Source organism: Molothrus ater, chromosome 27 (genome assembly GCF_012460135.2).
Source record: "Molothrus ater isolate BHLD 08-10-18 breed brown headed cowbird chromosome 27, BPBGC_Mater_1.1, whole genome shotgun sequence".
NCBI classification, from domain to species: Eukaryota; Metazoa; Chordata; class Aves; order Passeriformes; family Icteridae; genus Molothrus; species Molothrus ater.
The window spans coordinates 3826301-3842270 of NC_050504.2; the positions used below are offsets into that span (position 1 = coordinate 3826301).

Here is a 15970-nt window from a genome sequence, read left to right on the forward strand (position 1 = left end):
CTGAACCAGTGGGATAAGCAGAATCAGAGACAGCAGCCGGTAACGGGGTCCCTGACGAGGTACGTTCTTGGCTGCACAAACGTGATCAGAACCGGGTCTGTATGGCTTAGGAAAAGTAACGGGGGCACTCGGTGGGCAGAGGGGGGCTGGCTCTCCCTGGAGGCTGCTGGTTTGTTCACAGGCACGAACCTCTTCAGTCACTGCTGGTCTGGGCTGCTGTCCCTGTGCGGTTCCCACTGCCGGGCTCTGCCTGCACAAGGCTGGAGGCAGCAAGGGCCCAGGGGACACACCAGGACCCTGTGAGCCCTGCTCCACCTCCTCCTTCCTCCAGGAAAACGTGCAGCCTCGGCCCTGCCCACGGGAACGCACTGGAGCAGCACAGGGGTTTCTAGCAAAGTGTTAGTTGGCTGTTAACAAAGGCTGTTAGTTCAGAAAAGCAACACAAGAGCAGGGGCCACACGTGGATGTTCTTGTAGGTGGTCTGATGGTCACAGCAGGTGTCTTATTGCCATTAAGCTCTTACAAAACAGCATCACGAGGAGCTGGAGCCGAGGGAGCAGCCAGTGCAAGGAAAACATTGTGGCTACTCAACATCCACAGTGGAGCAAGGGGCTTGGTTCCACCTGGAGTTGGATATTGCTAGGAGAGAAGACTTGGATTTGTGCACATATTAGGATTGGGGAACAGCTGTCTGAGACAGAACAGCATTGAGGCCCAGACACCACATCTGAGGGGCTCTGTCCTGTTCCCCTGGTTACACATCAGTGCCAGAACTCAGTGCACAATTGTTCCTGGCGATGCTGTCAGTCCCACTGGACTTGAGAGCTGCAAACACCAGATTTATTGTCTTAGAGAAAGTTTGGAGCAGGCAGCATCATGTCAAACAGTGCAGGGTGATTGTGGAGCTATCCCATCAACGCCTCTTCCCTACAGATTGCCAGTGTCCTTTATTTGAAGATCCAAGCGAGGCTACGGAGTCACAAGTCACAGTGGTGCACCCAGCCAGGAGTGGCTGTCACATCACCCAGACTCCCAGGAGAGAACTGTGCAAAGCTTTCCTTCTAGGATTCACTCCATGATGCAAAATAGAAAACCAGAGGGAAGTGACAGGATGGTTTACTGGCCCCGGGAGCCAGTGGGATCCAGCTGGTTCAGCTCGGACTGATCCAGCAGTTCAAAGTCATCCCCTTCAGCATCAGTGTCCAAGTCCAAACTGGCTGCTCTGAGGTGAGTCTTTGCCCCTCTCTGGGGATTGGTGCTGCGTGAGGGGCCTGCCTGGGAGCCTCCTGATAGTGCCAGCTGGATCATGCCCCTGGTGACAAAGCCAGCGATGTTGTTGGTGAGGTTCTGCACTGATGGCAGCGTGCCAAACTCCTCCTGCTCATACTGGAGCTGCAGATCCTCTGTCCCTTGGGGGCGGTACGCCAGGCTCGGGATCCCAATGCTGGTGTCATCCTCATCATCTATGCCCGTTGTTTCTGGGTTTATGGAAGGGAAGTCAGGCAGATCCCTGGCAAAAGATTCTTCTGGGTCACTGTGACCATCCAGGTCTGGAAGAGGAGAAAGTGCTTTAATTGCCAGGACTCACCAGCACCCACAGGCCCAGGCAGGAGCTGGGCCAGCAGCTCCCTTGGACAGACTGTTAGCAGCTCACAGATAATGCATTTTTCAATGTTTCCCTCCCCTCATCCCAAGTGCTCAGATCCCACTGACCTCCCAGCTCACTCACAAGGAACACTGGTGGCTGAAGCAGCCCCCTGTGAGAGGGGAGCACCAGCACCCAGAGCCAGACTGGCAGAGCCAGATCTGCCTGTGCAGAGCTGCTGCCCTCACTCAAGCACCACAGGAATGAAGGAGGAAGTTCAGTTCTGAACAAAACAGGCAGCTGTAGCTCATTTCCAGCAGCAAGGCTGACATCAAACAGCCAGACCTCAATGATGGGAGGTAACACATCCTCCCTCTAGCCTGTCACACTGGCGCCTGCTTAGCATTCCACACCTTCCAGAAGCTGCTCCCTCTCACCTTCTGATCCCTCTGTCAGGGGTGTCTGGCCCCTGGAAAGGTTGAACATCCCATTTTCAGTATAGGAAACCTCAGCATCTGAATGCTCAGAGTCAGAGATGGTCAGTTCCTTGGCGACCACAGAGTCATCCAGCTTTGAAATAGAAAATAAAATTGACAACATCAGCTCTAGAAAGGTTATCCCCATGCCTCAAGACAAAACAGATGATGGAGTGGCCCTCCAGCTAAAGCTGGACCCCATGGGAGACTGGTACCTGAGACTCATTCACATTTACTGCACAGGCTAGGAGACTGCAGCTGGCACAAGCAGCTCTGGACATTCTTTATTGGAATAGAGTGGGAAAGACCTATCTAAAAGGACAGTGTCCTCATCTGCTCTCCTATCACTCTCAGCTGTGCTGCCAGATGTGCTGCTCACATCTCAGCCAGATGCTGCATGTCCCCCCCAGTGAGGTTTGCTCTTTCCGGCTGATCTCTTCCCTCTCCCAGAAGCTCCATTACCTTGGGGCAGAATGCAGCCAGCTCCTCTTCACTGTCACTCCCATCATCCGTGGCTTCCTGACCCAGGGCCTGGCCATGCACTGTTAGAAACCACACACAAAGCTGTTACTGCTGCTGGGCAAGGCTCTGTGCAGGACCAGAAACCCCCAAACTGCACTTTACAGAGCAGAGCTCTGTTCCACAGCAGAGCCATGATCATTTGCAGGTTTTTTGCTGAAATGAACATGTTCAGAACTCCCTCGCACAGAGGGAGTTGTTTTTCCTCCTTTCCTTCCTTTTTCCAGAATAGAGAACACACAGTTCTGACAGCCAAGAACTGGAGCAGCTCAGTGCTGTGAAAAGCCCACAGCAGCTGCTTCCTAGGAGATGGCTGCAGAGGAGGAACTGCCTCTCTCTTCCCGAGGCAGTTCCAAGGATCTGCCATGCCAGACATGCAGCCCCTACCACCCACCAAGGCCAGAACCTCTGTTCACAGCCTATTCCAGGGATCAAAGATCCAGGTGTGAAACCTTGGGGGCAGAAAGGGCACAGGACTCTATTGGAATATTACCAATACTGCCAGATGGGACATGCCTGAGTTTGTCTGGCCCTTGGTGCTGAACCAAACAGCGGCACTGTGGTGTTTTCACCCCACAGACACTTTTGGGTGTGTGGTGTTTCACCCCACAGACACTTTTGGGTGTGTGGTGTTTCACCCCACAGACACTTTTGGGTGTGTGGTGTTTCACCCCACAGACACTTTTGGCTGCCTGGGTGCTGCAGCTGGGCACGTGGAGACAAGTCCAGGCCTGCAGGAGCTCTGGTGGTGCTGGGATGGAGCTTCCCCCCATAACAGGGGCTGTTCCTTGGGGTTACCTCTGGTGGAGAAGCTTTAAGGTGATGGTGAAGGAAAGGAGTCAGTTCTGATGGAGGGTTTGGATCCAGAGCTTTATTCTGGCCCTCAGGCCTCTGAATGCAGCACCAGCTCCAACAGAACTCCCTGAGCCCGTGGTTGCTGCTCCTTTTAACCCCGGGGAGAGGGGCAGGGAAGGGGTAGGGAGCCACCAACCAGGTACAAGGGACAAAGGACAGCTGGATGGCCCAGTGTCCCTCCAGGGGTAGAGGGCATCCTTTGAATCTGCCAATCATTCTGGAATGCCAGGACTGCCAGACAGTGCTGGGAGGGGAAAGGAGAGGTGACTGACACACCTGGCAGGGAATTATCAGGGGAGGGACCCGAGGCTCTGAGGTAAACCCTGAGATCCCAACCCAGCAGGACTCACGCTGCCTCTGGCGCTGCCTCGCTGTCACGTATCCCCGCACGCTGAAGTCCAGGCGCTGCAGCACGGGCTCCAGCCTGTGGTACACGCGCTGCCCCAGCCTGTGGTACACGGCCAGGGGCCACAGCAGCACCAGGAGCACTGCAGGAAGCAGGGATGTGGGTTAGAAGGGTGCTCAGGATGCTGCTGGAGCGGGTGCCATCACTGTAGCAGTGTGTTTCTTGTTGATGGACTGACAAAACTATTTTTGTCCTTTTAGAAAGGAAAGAAGCCTAGAAGTTTCTCTCCTCGATTAGGTGAAAAAAGCTACCTCATAGGTCATGGGGACTTCACCCCAAATGTAAGGATAACTAATTGGACAGAAGCCAAAAAGTCCTGCCTGGGCAATTGAGTAGAAAAAGAAGTGAACAAAGAAACTAATCACTTTTGTGAGGTGTATCACTAGGAGCAGGACTTCTGGCACCTGGCTCAGTTTTTCTCTGTTTGTTATTTTGCCTTTTATTAAATCTTTTTGTTTCCAACACTGCAATAGAAGCCATCCTGCTGATTTTTATGCCTCCAAGGGTAGCTGAGCTATCTTGAGTGTGTTATAGCCCTCCAAGAGCTTATTAGACCTGGCTCAAGGAGGCTACTATATCACATCACCTCTGCCAATTTAACAAAATGGAGAGGCCAACCTGTTAGTGCTCAGATCTGTAGTTACTAAGCACTCAAACATCTTCTCTCCAGACCAGAGTCCTGGTCAAGAAGCACCCCATTCTGGCAGAATGTATTGTTTTAAATTTTAAACCCATTCACACAAGCTTTCCTTTTGAGCCCCATTCCTTGGACATTTGGCACCCACTCATCTCCTTTCACATGTAAGTCTGTGTTGGCACAGAGATTTACTTACACAGCAGGTATGAGAGCAAGAGCCCAGGGATGTACCGGCCCAGGACAGCCAGGAAAGTGAACACTCCACACACTAGAAGGCAAAACTGAAGACATGAGAGACAGTGAGTTTCCAGGGTTAAGCAGTAGGTGCACTCACTTCTTGACCATGCCAGCCTCTGCAAATTCTGGGTCAGGTCATTGTTCCAAGGAGGGTGAAGCCTTCACAGTGTCCAACCCCCTGCTCCAATGTGGGCACAGGCACAGGGGTATCTGCCCTCAGAGCCACAGGCAGAAGAGGAGATTCCCAAAGCAGGGACACCAACAGCAAGGAAGAGGTCAAACTAGAGAGCTCTTCAAGGTGAAGAGCACAAGGACAATATCACTGTGCTACAGGTTTCTCTTTCCATAAACTCAAAAAAAGAAGAAGGAAAAAGCTTGACACATTCTCAAACTGTTAAAACCCAGTGAGGAGACAAATTTGACAGACGCTTGAAAAGCCAGAAACCTACAGAAGGAGCAGCCACGCTCTCACTTCAGTGGTGCAATCCACACACTGACATTCACTTTCTCCTCCCTCCTCCACAACCTGATTATTCTGCCTGGGTTTTCCATTCCTCCCCACCACATAACAGGCACGGTGCTGTGGAAGACCTCCCATGACAATCTCCCATCAGAAACGTGTTCAGCCAGTGCTGGATGCCAGCACAGGAGGATCCTCGTGGTCAGCAGAGGCTCCACACCAAACAGGTTATTTCTGAACTGCACATTCTTACCTTGCCAGGACTTTGCCTCTTGAAAACGAAGAGATTACTGAAGAAGTTGGTCCCAGTCACCCATCCCTCAGCCAAATGATGACAGAGCTCTGGCAGCCCGAGCAGCCGAGGGTGGACGTATCCCCAGCTGCAGGGAAGGCAGAATTTGGGAAGACATTGCTGCATCAGTGTCAGGGCTGAAGACCCTCGTTACAAATATTTGTCTTAAAGCTTCCTTCTGTTCCCACCCAGCACAGAGCTCCAGAGGTGAGGGCCACTTGCCCTCCAAGCAGTGCCCTGCCCAAAGCAGTTCATCTACAGCCCCTCTAGCAGCATCCCAGTGCTCCCACAGCAGCTGACGAGCAGGAATTTCAGTCAATGCACTGTCAAATTTCAGTTTCCATGCTGCTGGAGGGAGTGCACAGTGCAGAGGCAAATCAAGTGAATCCATTTACTTTTTCTGTGTTTATCTGGTCAACTGCAGCCTCCAAATGTTCAGCATGAGGTCTAGAAGCAGCCTTGCACCTCACTTCATGTACTCAGTTACTCTGGAGGCCTTGAACTGGTCAGTTTTGTTAGTGTTGCCTAACTGCTAATCAGGAGTACCTGAAGGTTAAAAAGAGCAATTCCTTTTGTGCTTGGGCCTCTTAAAAAAAAATAAATAAAGACAATTGTCCTGTGGCAGCAGGTCAGGTGATTTAATCAGGAACTGACATCCAGCACAGCCTGGCAGTGGGGCAGGAAGGTGTGCCCAGAGAGGCAGGTGTGAGCAGTGAGGCAACACCTCAGCATTTCTCAACCCATAATTAATGCTGCAGTCAGATCATAACTATGCAGAAACAACTGCTGGAACAAGCCTGTTAAATATTCCCTATCAAGTCTCAGAAGACTTCATTAATTCCCACAGAAATGCTGTTTTCCTACTACTGGAGACCCACACAAGAGGAATTGCTCTTAAGGCAGAACTTCTAACTTCAGGGGGCAGGGAATCAAGCAGGCATATCTGGAGGCTGGTATGAAGGCAAAGTATAATAAAATGGCTGGGGCAAGCCAAAAACTTCTCATGACCACCTGGCCGCACCTGGGTCTCCACCTGCCCTCTGCTGAGCAGCTCCCAGCTCCCTCCTCCCCCCTCCTCCTCCTCACCCAAAGGTGCCAACATCCCAAGCATGTGCAGGTAACAACACAGTATCACAGCAAAGTATCACAGCAGAGCAGTCAATTAGTTTCCTACCTCTCATTGTCTAATTCATCAGGTCTTGCCACTAAAATATTAAGAACAGACACTACATTAGTCGCAAGGAATTTGCCATGGGAATGCTTAGCTCTTGGGATTTAAGTAAAGCTTTAATAAGCTGGGGAACACCTGGAAAAGACATTAAGTGTAATTACAGGATGGAGAAGCATCACTCCATAACAAATCCTGAGTGTGTACGTGTGACAGCACAGGACTGCAGGAGTCTCCCTGGTGCTCCTTGGTGTTTGTTGGACTCTAGAGGCTCCCACCTCCCTCTCCCCCACTCCCTGCACACACCAGCTGGGCAGCAGGAACAGCCTGCAGACTGGAGGCATCAGGGATTTAAGTCCTTTAATACCTTCCCACCCAGGCTGGGACTTGAAAAGGATGTACCAGCCACCCTGAGAGATTAAATCAGAGCGATGAGGAAGCTGGACAGATACTGTCTCCTAACAAGGAGCCTGAGCCAAGCTTTGAAACAGAGGAAAGCTTTAATGTCTTCCCAGGAACTACAGGGAACATGGATTGAAGCAGAAAGCTGGGAGCTGGACTTGCTGGTTAGTCAGGGAACCAGCCCTGGGAACATGCAGACCCTCACACTGCTCCAAACTAACCTGTCCATGCAAAGCCAAGGGACCCTGAGCTGCTTGGATTGGGGGTGTTCATCAGTGTATTAATGTCACAAAGGAGGGAAACAACTGCTTTGGTTACTGAAAGCTGAAAAGTAACTTCATTACAGCCCTTCAGATGCCTCTTCTCCCAAAGACATCTCTGATCAACAGCAAGGCTGGGACTTGTCTTCATCCTAAACTGATTATGGATTCTGAGGGGGAATCCAGACGAGTTCCATATGCTTCTGTTTCTCACTCTGGTACTGAATGCTCACAAAGTGAATCACTGTCTCAAACCTGCACTAGGTCACGTACATCCTGTGGTTCAGGATTACAAGACAAATACCAGTGTCACAAGCACAAAAAGAACTTGTGTTTACACAGGTCAGAATATTCCAGCTCCAGAAAGAGCATGCCTGCAAGTACTCTTGCTGGCTTCTAGACCCTTAAAGCAAAAAATTGAGGTTTTGACAAGGTAACTACAGGCAGTGCAGAGCCTGTAGTTGTGGGGCTGGAAAGTGGGCTTGATTTGCTGCTATGAGCTCAAAATGCAACTTACCACCAATTTCTGGCCAGATTTTGTGCTTCCACTGGTCTAGACACACTACTACTATGAGGGTTACAGCAATCAGGAACAGCAAACGCAGGGAAGTCAGAGCAAAGAACCTGTGGGGAAAAAAACCAAAGAGTCGGTACTAGCCAGATGTTTATGAGACAAAAAGGGGTAACACAAACCGACCTCAAACCACTCACTCGGGGAAAATTCAGCACCTGCTACTCAGTCGCACACAGCGTGCCCCGGGGGCAGCTGCCGGGTGACTCCGGTTTGCTCGTGTCAGTTGTCCCGGGACAGCCCTGCTGTACAGCTCCTGTCCCGGGCAGGCTGCCCTCCCTCCCCTGCCACAGAGTCGGCTGAGTTTTCCCGGCTGGTTTGATGCTCTCAGGTACAAGGAGAGCACGGGGACGGGGCTGCAGCAGACCCAGCGCTCCCGGTCCCTCCTGTGCGGAACGGGGCACGGAGCAAACCCGCGGCCCCTTACCGACCGCTCCTCCCCGGGGGCAGCTCCCCCAAGCCCCCGACCCCCGGTGACGGGGCTTGGTGGGGCCGCTGCACCACCCGATCCCGATCCCGGTTTCAGCCGCGCCGCTCACCAGAACAGGCCGTGCACCGCCACCCAGCACAGCGCGCTGCGGCCCGGCCGCTCCCACACCAGCGCGGCCTGCACGGCGCCCAGCAGTGGCTCGTAGGGCCCGAGGCGGCAGCGCAGCGCCGCGCTCAGCGCCTGCACCCGCCGCTGCCGCTCGCCGGGCCCGGGCCCCACCGCCGTTGCCGCCGCCGCCATCGCTCCCTCACGGCGTCAACATCCGCCCGTCTGCCGCGCGCGCGCGCCCGCCTCAGGCATGGCGGCCCCCAGCAACCGACTGCGACGCCACTGTGCGCGCCGCCATCTTGACGCATGCGCCGGCCCGCGCCTCCTGCCGGGCCGCACGCGCGTTACCGGGGAGGCGCTGCCCCGGAAGCGAGCGGCGCGCACGCGCACTGCCGTTGGCGCCGGCGGGAGACGCGGCGGTACCGGAGTCGGGCGGGGCGCGGAGCGGAGCGGAGCCTCGGCCGCGATGCCGCGGGAGATCATCACCCTGCAGCTGGGCCAGTGCGGCAACCAGAGTGAGCGCGCCACGGCCGCGGCGGGCCCGGGGCAGCGCGCACCGGGCGGGGCCGGGATGCTGTGGTGGTGGGGGGGGGGGGGGGAGCAGTTAGCGGGGCCTGGCGGGACGGGGCGGGGCCTCACGCGGGTGGGGCGGGGCCTGCGGGACGGGGCGCTCCGGGCCTTGCCCCGCTACCGGCCTCGGTGCCCGGCCCATTTGACCGCGCCTCCCCGCAGTCGGGTTCGAGTTCTGGAAGCAGCTCTGCGCCGAGCACGGCATCAGCCCCGAGGGCATCGTGGAGGAGTTCGCCACCGAGGGCACCGACCGCAAGGACGTCTTCTTCTACCAGGTACCGGCAACCCCGGGCCGCGGAGCGTGAGCTGCTCTGCTCCGCGCGGGGCTCCGTGCCCCGGCAGGCTCCGCTCACTGTCCGTGCCCGTTCCACACCCCCGCGGGCACGAGCGGCTCTCAGCCCGGGCTCCCGCTCCCAGCCCGCTCCGGGCTCCCGCCCGCGCTCCCGCTCTGTCACTGGAGCGCTGTGGAGGCGGAGCAGAGGCACGAGGATGGGGCTGCCATAGATAGTGTCTTATATAAGCACCGGGAGTTCCTCCCCCTCGCCGGCTGGGAGAGCTCGGGGGCACAGAGATGCTGTACTGAGGACAGGCTGCACAGGAGCTGCCTCTCCCTCCTTCCTGTCGCTGTGTGGGGCTCACCTGCAGCCAGGGGGTGGCTCATGCACAGGAGCAGCCTCTCCCTCCTCCCTCTCGCCCTCACCTGCAGCCAGGGGTGGCTCATGCTCTGGGAAGGAGGTGAGCTGCAGCAGCATGGTGATCCTCTTGCTCCCGTTGTAGGCAGATGATGAGCACTACATCCCCCGGGCCGTGCTGCTGGACCTGGAGCCCCGAGTCATCCACTCCATCCTCAACTCCCCCTATGCCAACCTCTACAACCCAGAAAACATCTACCTGTCTGAGCATGGAGGGGGAGCTGGCAACAACTGGGCCAGTGGCTTCTCACAGGTACCACCAGCCCTAGTGCTGCTGGGTGAGACTCCTCAGCCCTGGGGGTTGTCCTGTGTCCCTGCACTGTGTGGCACCCTGGCACAGGACCACATTGCCACTCTGACTCAGCTTCACACTGAGCTTGAGCAGCTCTCATCCATGTTCTGTGTGGGAAAGGAGCAAAACCAGTGCTGATCTCTCTCTTGCAGGGAGAAAAGATCCATGAAGATATTTTTGACATAATAGACAGAGAGGCTGATGGGAGTGACAGCTTGGAAGTAAGTAAACAAGGGATTTGGATCTGGTGGCCCTGCCTGGTGTTTTCCCAGCTAGGTTGCTCTTTGTAAGGTTGAGCTCAGCACTCTGGTGGGCACAGACTTAGCTCAGTGAACTTCTGAGCACAGAACATGTAGAGAGGGATCTGGGGACAGGAGGTCTGTCCATCCCCACTCCAGCCTGCCCCAGAAGTTCTCTCACTGTTTGCTTGTGGGACATTTTTCTCTGTGCTGTCCATGTGAACCCATACCCTGTGTGCAGACAGACAGGGCTGCCAGGTGCTCGTGTCAGGCTGTGACATGGCAGCAGGGGAAGGGAGAACATCACTAAAACAAGCTGGCAGGAGATTCAAGTGCCTGTTGTGGGAGCTGAGCATGTGGGAGCTGCCCCGGAGCCAGGCACTGGGAGCTTGGCCTCATTCTAGAAGGAGGGAGGGATGTGAAGGACCCAGGAAAGAGCTGAGAACGTGCAGTTCCATTTCCTGTGACAGACTGAACCCTGGAGGTGACATTGGAGCTGTTCCAATGCTGGTCTGGGTGGGAGGAACCTGAGAGCAGCTGTTGCACTTTGTGGGGTGTGCAGAGATGTGGACCCCACTGTGTGGGCAGCAGTGGCCTGAGGAGCTGCAGCTGCTGCTGGGCTCTGGAGGAGCTGGGTCAGCCTCTGCTGCCTCCATGCTCTGAGAAGCTCTGGCCCTGTCTGACAGGTCTTTGCTGGAGGTAGCAGGGCTGACACATTGTCTGCCTACTCTGGGGCTGAGCTTTACCTTCAGCACCTGCCTGCTGCTTCCTTCCAGGGCTTTGTGCTTTGCCACTCCATTGCTGGTGGAACAGGCTCCGGGCTGGGCTCGTACCTCCTGGAGAGGCTGAATGACAGGTGAGCACAGCCCTGGACAGGTGAGCACAGCCCTGTCCCCTGCCCAGAGCGCAGAGCCTGGCCCAGCCCGGGCAGCCTGCCTGGAGCTGGAGAGCGCTGACTCAGAGGCACCACCCCCACCCAAACACTGCCTTGTGCAATCCCTGGCACGCTGCCTGCACAAGGCTGGCTCCTGATACGCCTGGGGACTTCAGAGGCTCTGGAACTGGACTTGATCTGTCCAAGCTCTGCCTTCCCTCAGCCGTTCTTATCAGGCAGCTGCCTGCGGACACCCTGACGGTGCAGGGGAGGGTGGGAGGCTCTGGCTGAAGGCTGTGAGCTGCCATCCTGGCCTGTTGCAGCTTGCATCCTCTTGAAAAGACTTGTGAGCAGCTGCTTAATCAGCCTGTGGATGGCTCAGCCTCCCTGTAGCTCCTCTGGCAGCCAGCTCCTGTGTGCTGCTGGGGTAGGCATTGCTGGGACACATTCTCTCCCTCCCTGGGAGCCACTCTGGCTGCAGCTTTGGTGACTCACCCTGTCCTGAGCCCTGGAGACTGCTAAGGCAGCTTGTGGGAGGGGAGAGAGCAGCTTGATGGTGTTAACCCTTGAGATGCTGCACTTCTCACCAGGTATCCCAAGAAACTGGTGGAGACCTACTCAGTGTTCCCAAACCAGGATGAGATGAGCGACGTTGTAGTCCAGCCCTACAACTCTCTGCTGACATTGAAGAGGCTGACCCAGAATGCTGACTGTGTGGTAAGAGGCCCGTGGTGCAGCCAGCCCTGAGGAGGTGGCCCTGTCCCCACAGCTCAGAATTGCAGCCCATCCTGGGGAGATGAGCAAGCTCCAGGTGCAGCAACAAGCACGCCCCAAACAGAAGGGCCAAGCAGATGTGGCCCCAGGGACCCTCACTGGTGCTCACCCCTGCAGAGCTGCCTGGCATTTCTGCCTTGGCTCCAGCAGATCTTGCCAAGGCAGTGAGGACTGGCTGTGCTTTCTCTGTAGCTGTGCTGCAGCCCCTCCTGAATGCAGCACCTGTGTCATTTGCAGCACCCACAGCATCCCCAGCCAGGCAGCACCTCCAGTCTGCCTTCAGTCACATCTCACCAGACACTGCTCATCCCTGCAGCTGCTCCCTGCATGTGGCAGTGCAGGAGCAGTTGCACTGGAGCTGCTACAGTGGGGCAGAGCTCTTGGGGAGAGCATGGGGAGCTCAGCCAGGAGGGAGGGAAGAGGCTCCATTGATGGTGTCAGTTACGTGCCATGCGTGAGTCAGCTTGTGGTTTCAAGTGTCTGCCACTTGTGCAGAGGGCTCCCGTGCTGGACCACCAGTGCCCTGGGATACATGGCCAGGGCTGGTCTTCCTCAGCTGCCTCAGGGGCCCTTCAGAGCCAGGTTTCTCTTGCAGGTGGTTCTGGACAACACAGCCTTGAATCGGATCGCGACAGACCGGCTGCACATCCAGAACCCGTCATTCTCACAGATCAACCAGCTGGTGAGAAGGGCTTTTCCCTCAGGAGAAGCAAGCACAGGGTTTCCCTGCTGTGTTCAGTTTAGTCTGAACCAGCTTCATGGGCTGGGCTCAGGGGTGGGCAGCCTGGAGCTGTGAGTGAGGGCCCTGTGCCCTTCCCTTGGCATGTCAGCATGACGCAGATTTTGACACGCTCTGTGACACTCTGCTGAGCCTGTCCTCTCCCCTAGGTGTCCACCATCATGTCTGCCAGCACCACCACGCTCAGGTATCCCGGGTACATGAACAACGACCTCATTGGGCTGATTGCCTCGCTGATCCCCACGCCCCGGCTGCACTTCCTCATGACGGGCTACACACCACTCACCACCGACCAGTCGGTAAGGCAGCCCCAGGCTCTCCTCCCCATCCCCAAGGGCACAGAAGCTGCCACACTCACCTTGCAGCATCTTGTGTCAGCCTCGTCTCTCTGTGAGCTGTCACTGCACGTCCCAGATCCCAGGCTCACGTCCCAAATCCCAACCCACGTGTGCTTCACACCACGTGACAGCCGCATGTGCAGTGAATCAGACCTGAGCAGGCAGCTGTGCTTGTGCCAGGCTACCTGCTGCATGCATCAGGGTCTGCACTGGCAAAAGCCACCCTTAGCAGTGATGAGAGCAAGGCCAGGAGAGTGCACTTGCCAGTCCTGCCACCCCTGTGGGCCATCAGCTTTGGCACTTTGGGTCCAAACACCAATGCTCATTGATAGTGGGCTGCAGGTGTCAGCCACTTCCTGAAGCTCAGGCTGTGTCTGAGAGTGAATTTGCCACCCCTCTGCACTTCAAGTGCTGCTTCTTGTGTTTGGCTGGTCCCTAACCAGTGCCCCCCAGCCCCCTGGTGCCAGTGGGGCAGTTCTGTTTTGGGAGGTGCTCACCTGCACTGACCCACCACAGCCTGGAAGGAACTAACAGCTGCTCTTCTCCTCTCCCTGTGTGCATTTCCTCAGGATGTTTCTCAGAGAAGCAAATCTGAAAAACTGCTGGCTCTGAAAAGGGTATCAGTGTGTGATCTGTCCTCCATGGGAGGAGTGTGGGCAGGGCTCAACCAGTGCAGGAGGGGGCTGCCACCTCAGCCAGCTGTCCCTGATGTGGGCAGGCTGGGTGCTGGCCCTGGCTGTGGCCCCCCTAGCCAGCAGCAGCTGGGCAAAGCCCCAACAGCACGCAGGGACAGGCTGCCCACGGCTCAGAGCTGGGCAAGGCAGGGAGAGCAGGCAGCTGGGGACAACCTCTTTGCTGTTGAACCCCCACTGCTCCCTGCCTGGCAGTGGGACGGGACCCATGTCTGACAGCAACAACATAAAACAGGTCCCCGTCCCTCTGTTCTCAGCTGAGCTTCACCCCCAGCCCCTGCTGTGCTGCAGGGTGGGAGCCAGACAGCCCCCCTGCTGGAGCCCCCACTGACACTTTGTTTCTTGGCCTGGCTGTGCCTGTTGTGCAGTGTTGGGATTTCCCTGTCTTGCCTGTGGCTTTGCATGTGACTCCATCCCCGGGGTGAGGGCATTTCTGTCCAGCTGCCCCCTGCTCCTGTGTGTGTGTGTGTACCAGGCAGCAGGAGGGCAGGGAGCAGCACACCTACTCCCTCTGACCCCTGGCTGGCCTGTGCAGGTGGCCAGTGTGAGGAAAACCACAGTCCTGGACGTGATGAGGAGGTTGCTGCAGCCTAAAAACGTGATGGTGTCCACAGGGCGAGACAGGCAGACCAACCACTGCTACATTGCCATCCTCAACATCATCCAGGGGGAGGTGGATCCTACACAGGTGAGTCCCCATTCAGGTGCTGATGGCCATGGTGTGGCACAGGGAAGAGCATGGTCAGTGTGCAGGGATCCTGGGGTGAGGCTAGGCAGTGCCTGAGAGCTGGCTTCAGGTTGCTCCTGTTTGGGCTTTGGCCTCATGGCAAGGCAGCAGTCATGCTGAAATGACTGAAATGACTCCCCATGGCTGTGAGGAGCAGCTCAGGCTGTTTGTCCCTCACCCTGCTGTCCCTTGCTGTTCTCATCCTTGCAGGTTCACAAGAGTCTGCAGCGGATCCGGGAGAGGAAGTTGGCCAACTTCATCCCCTGGGGCCCTGCCAGCATCCAGGTGGCTCTGTCCCGCAAGTCCCCTTACCTGCCATCTGCTCACCGTGTCAGTGGCCTCATGATGGCCAACCACACCAACATCTCCTCGGTGAGTGCCTTCCCTGCCACGCCAGGCCCTGCAGCCCCAGACCTTGTGGTGTCTGGGCATTGTCCATCTCTGTGTCCCTGGGCATTGTCCATCTCCCTGTCCCCGGGCATTGTCCATCCTCCTGTCCCTGGGCATTGTCCATCTCCGTATCCCAGGGCTTCATCCATCTTCTTCTCTTCATTCTGGGCCTGTCACAAAGCCAGGGACGGGGTTGGGTGGCTCCCAGCAGGGCTCAGATCAGGCCCAGTGTCCTCGCAAGTCCTGCTGGCTCCTCTGGGAAGGTTCCCTGGGGAGCTGTGGCCGCCCTGACCCGGTGCTGCTCCCCAGCTGTTCGAGCGGACGTGCCGGCAGTACGACAAGCTGCGCAAGCGAGAGGCTTTCCTGGAGCAGTTCCGCAAGGAGGACATCTTCAAGGACAACTTTGACGAGCTGGACAACTCCCGGGAGATCGTGCAGCAGCTGATCGATGAGTATCACGCAGCCACACGCCCCGACTACATCTCCTGGGGCACGCAGGAACAGTGAGTGCCCTGCCAGGGGACGGGAAGGTCCATGGCCACCCCCACGCACGCCGGCAGGGCTCGTCTCTGCCGTGCCCACGTTTGTCACCCCTCAGCGCTGCCTGGCGTGGCAGAGCCCTCGTGCCAGTGCTCCTCTGTGGAAAGCTCTCTGCGGGGAGCTGCAGCTCCTCAGCGGGGCACAGCCCCGGCCCCACCGTGTGCCCTGGCCCAGGACAGGACTGGGGCAGCTGCGCGCTCTGCTGGGAGGGAACCTCTGCCTGTGGGAGCAACACTTGCTGTGAGGAGGAGGAGGAGGAGAGTGACCCTGGGGCTGGGAACAGGCCTGGCCCCCTGAGTTTGGGTGCACACAACCCCCGTGGCCAAAGGCTCCGTGTGGCTGAGCTAGTCCTTGCCCTGGGCGGGAGCCTTGTTCCTCCTTGGCCAGATCAGGCCTGGGGCACGGGCTGTATCTATATTTTTGTAGGTTATTTTGCTTTAATAAAGGCTGTTCCTGCACTGATGCTGCCTGCATGACTCCAGATTGAACAGCCAGGCAGGGAAGCCGGGGGTTGGTGCCTGCTTTGTCTGGCCGGCCAGCCAGCTCCATTGCACAGGAGTACCATGGCCACTGCTCACTGACATGCCCTGGGGTGTGCAGGGCCAGCTCTGCCCCAGCTGGCAGTGCCATGGGGCCCAGGCAGCACTGGGCAACTGCTGCAGCAGAGCCAGAAATACTGGCAGGACCTGCCTGCACG

The 15970-nt window shown here is 56.8% G+C and overlaps 2 protein-coding genes across 2 annotated transcripts; one reads left to right on the forward strand and one right to left on the reverse strand.

The window, feature by feature from the left end:
* Positions 1-40: 40 nt before the first annotated feature.
* Positions 41-8655, reverse strand: RETREG3 (reticulophagy regulator family member 3). The gene is made up of 9 exons (XM_036398684.1): positions 8408-8655; positions 7815-7921; positions 6642-6672; positions 5429-5555; positions 4675-4759; positions 3786-3923; positions 2524-2603; positions 2023-2155; positions 41-1550 (listed from the first exon to the last, which is right to left on the reverse strand). The coding sequence occupies exons 1-9, from the start codon at positions 8596-8598 to the stop codon at positions 1117-1119; spliced, it is 1326 nt and encodes a 441-aa protein (XP_036254577.1). The 5' UTR covers positions 8599-8655; the 3' UTR covers positions 41-1116.
* A 154-nt stretch (positions 8656-8809) lies between these two features.
* TUBG1 (tubulin gamma 1) lies at positions 8810-15735 on the forward strand. The gene is made up of 11 exons (XM_036398683.2): positions 8810-8921; positions 9139-9251; positions 9754-9921; positions 10113-10181; positions 10976-11055; positions 11664-11790; positions 12443-12529; positions 12736-12885; positions 14152-14304; positions 14554-14715; positions 15043-15735. The coding sequence occupies exons 1-11, from the start codon at positions 8873-8875 to the stop codon at positions 15238-15240; spliced, it is 1356 nt and encodes a 451-aa protein (XP_036254576.1). The 5' UTR covers positions 8810-8872; the 3' UTR covers positions 15241-15735.
* The last annotated feature ends 235 nt before the right edge of the window (positions 15736-15970 follow it).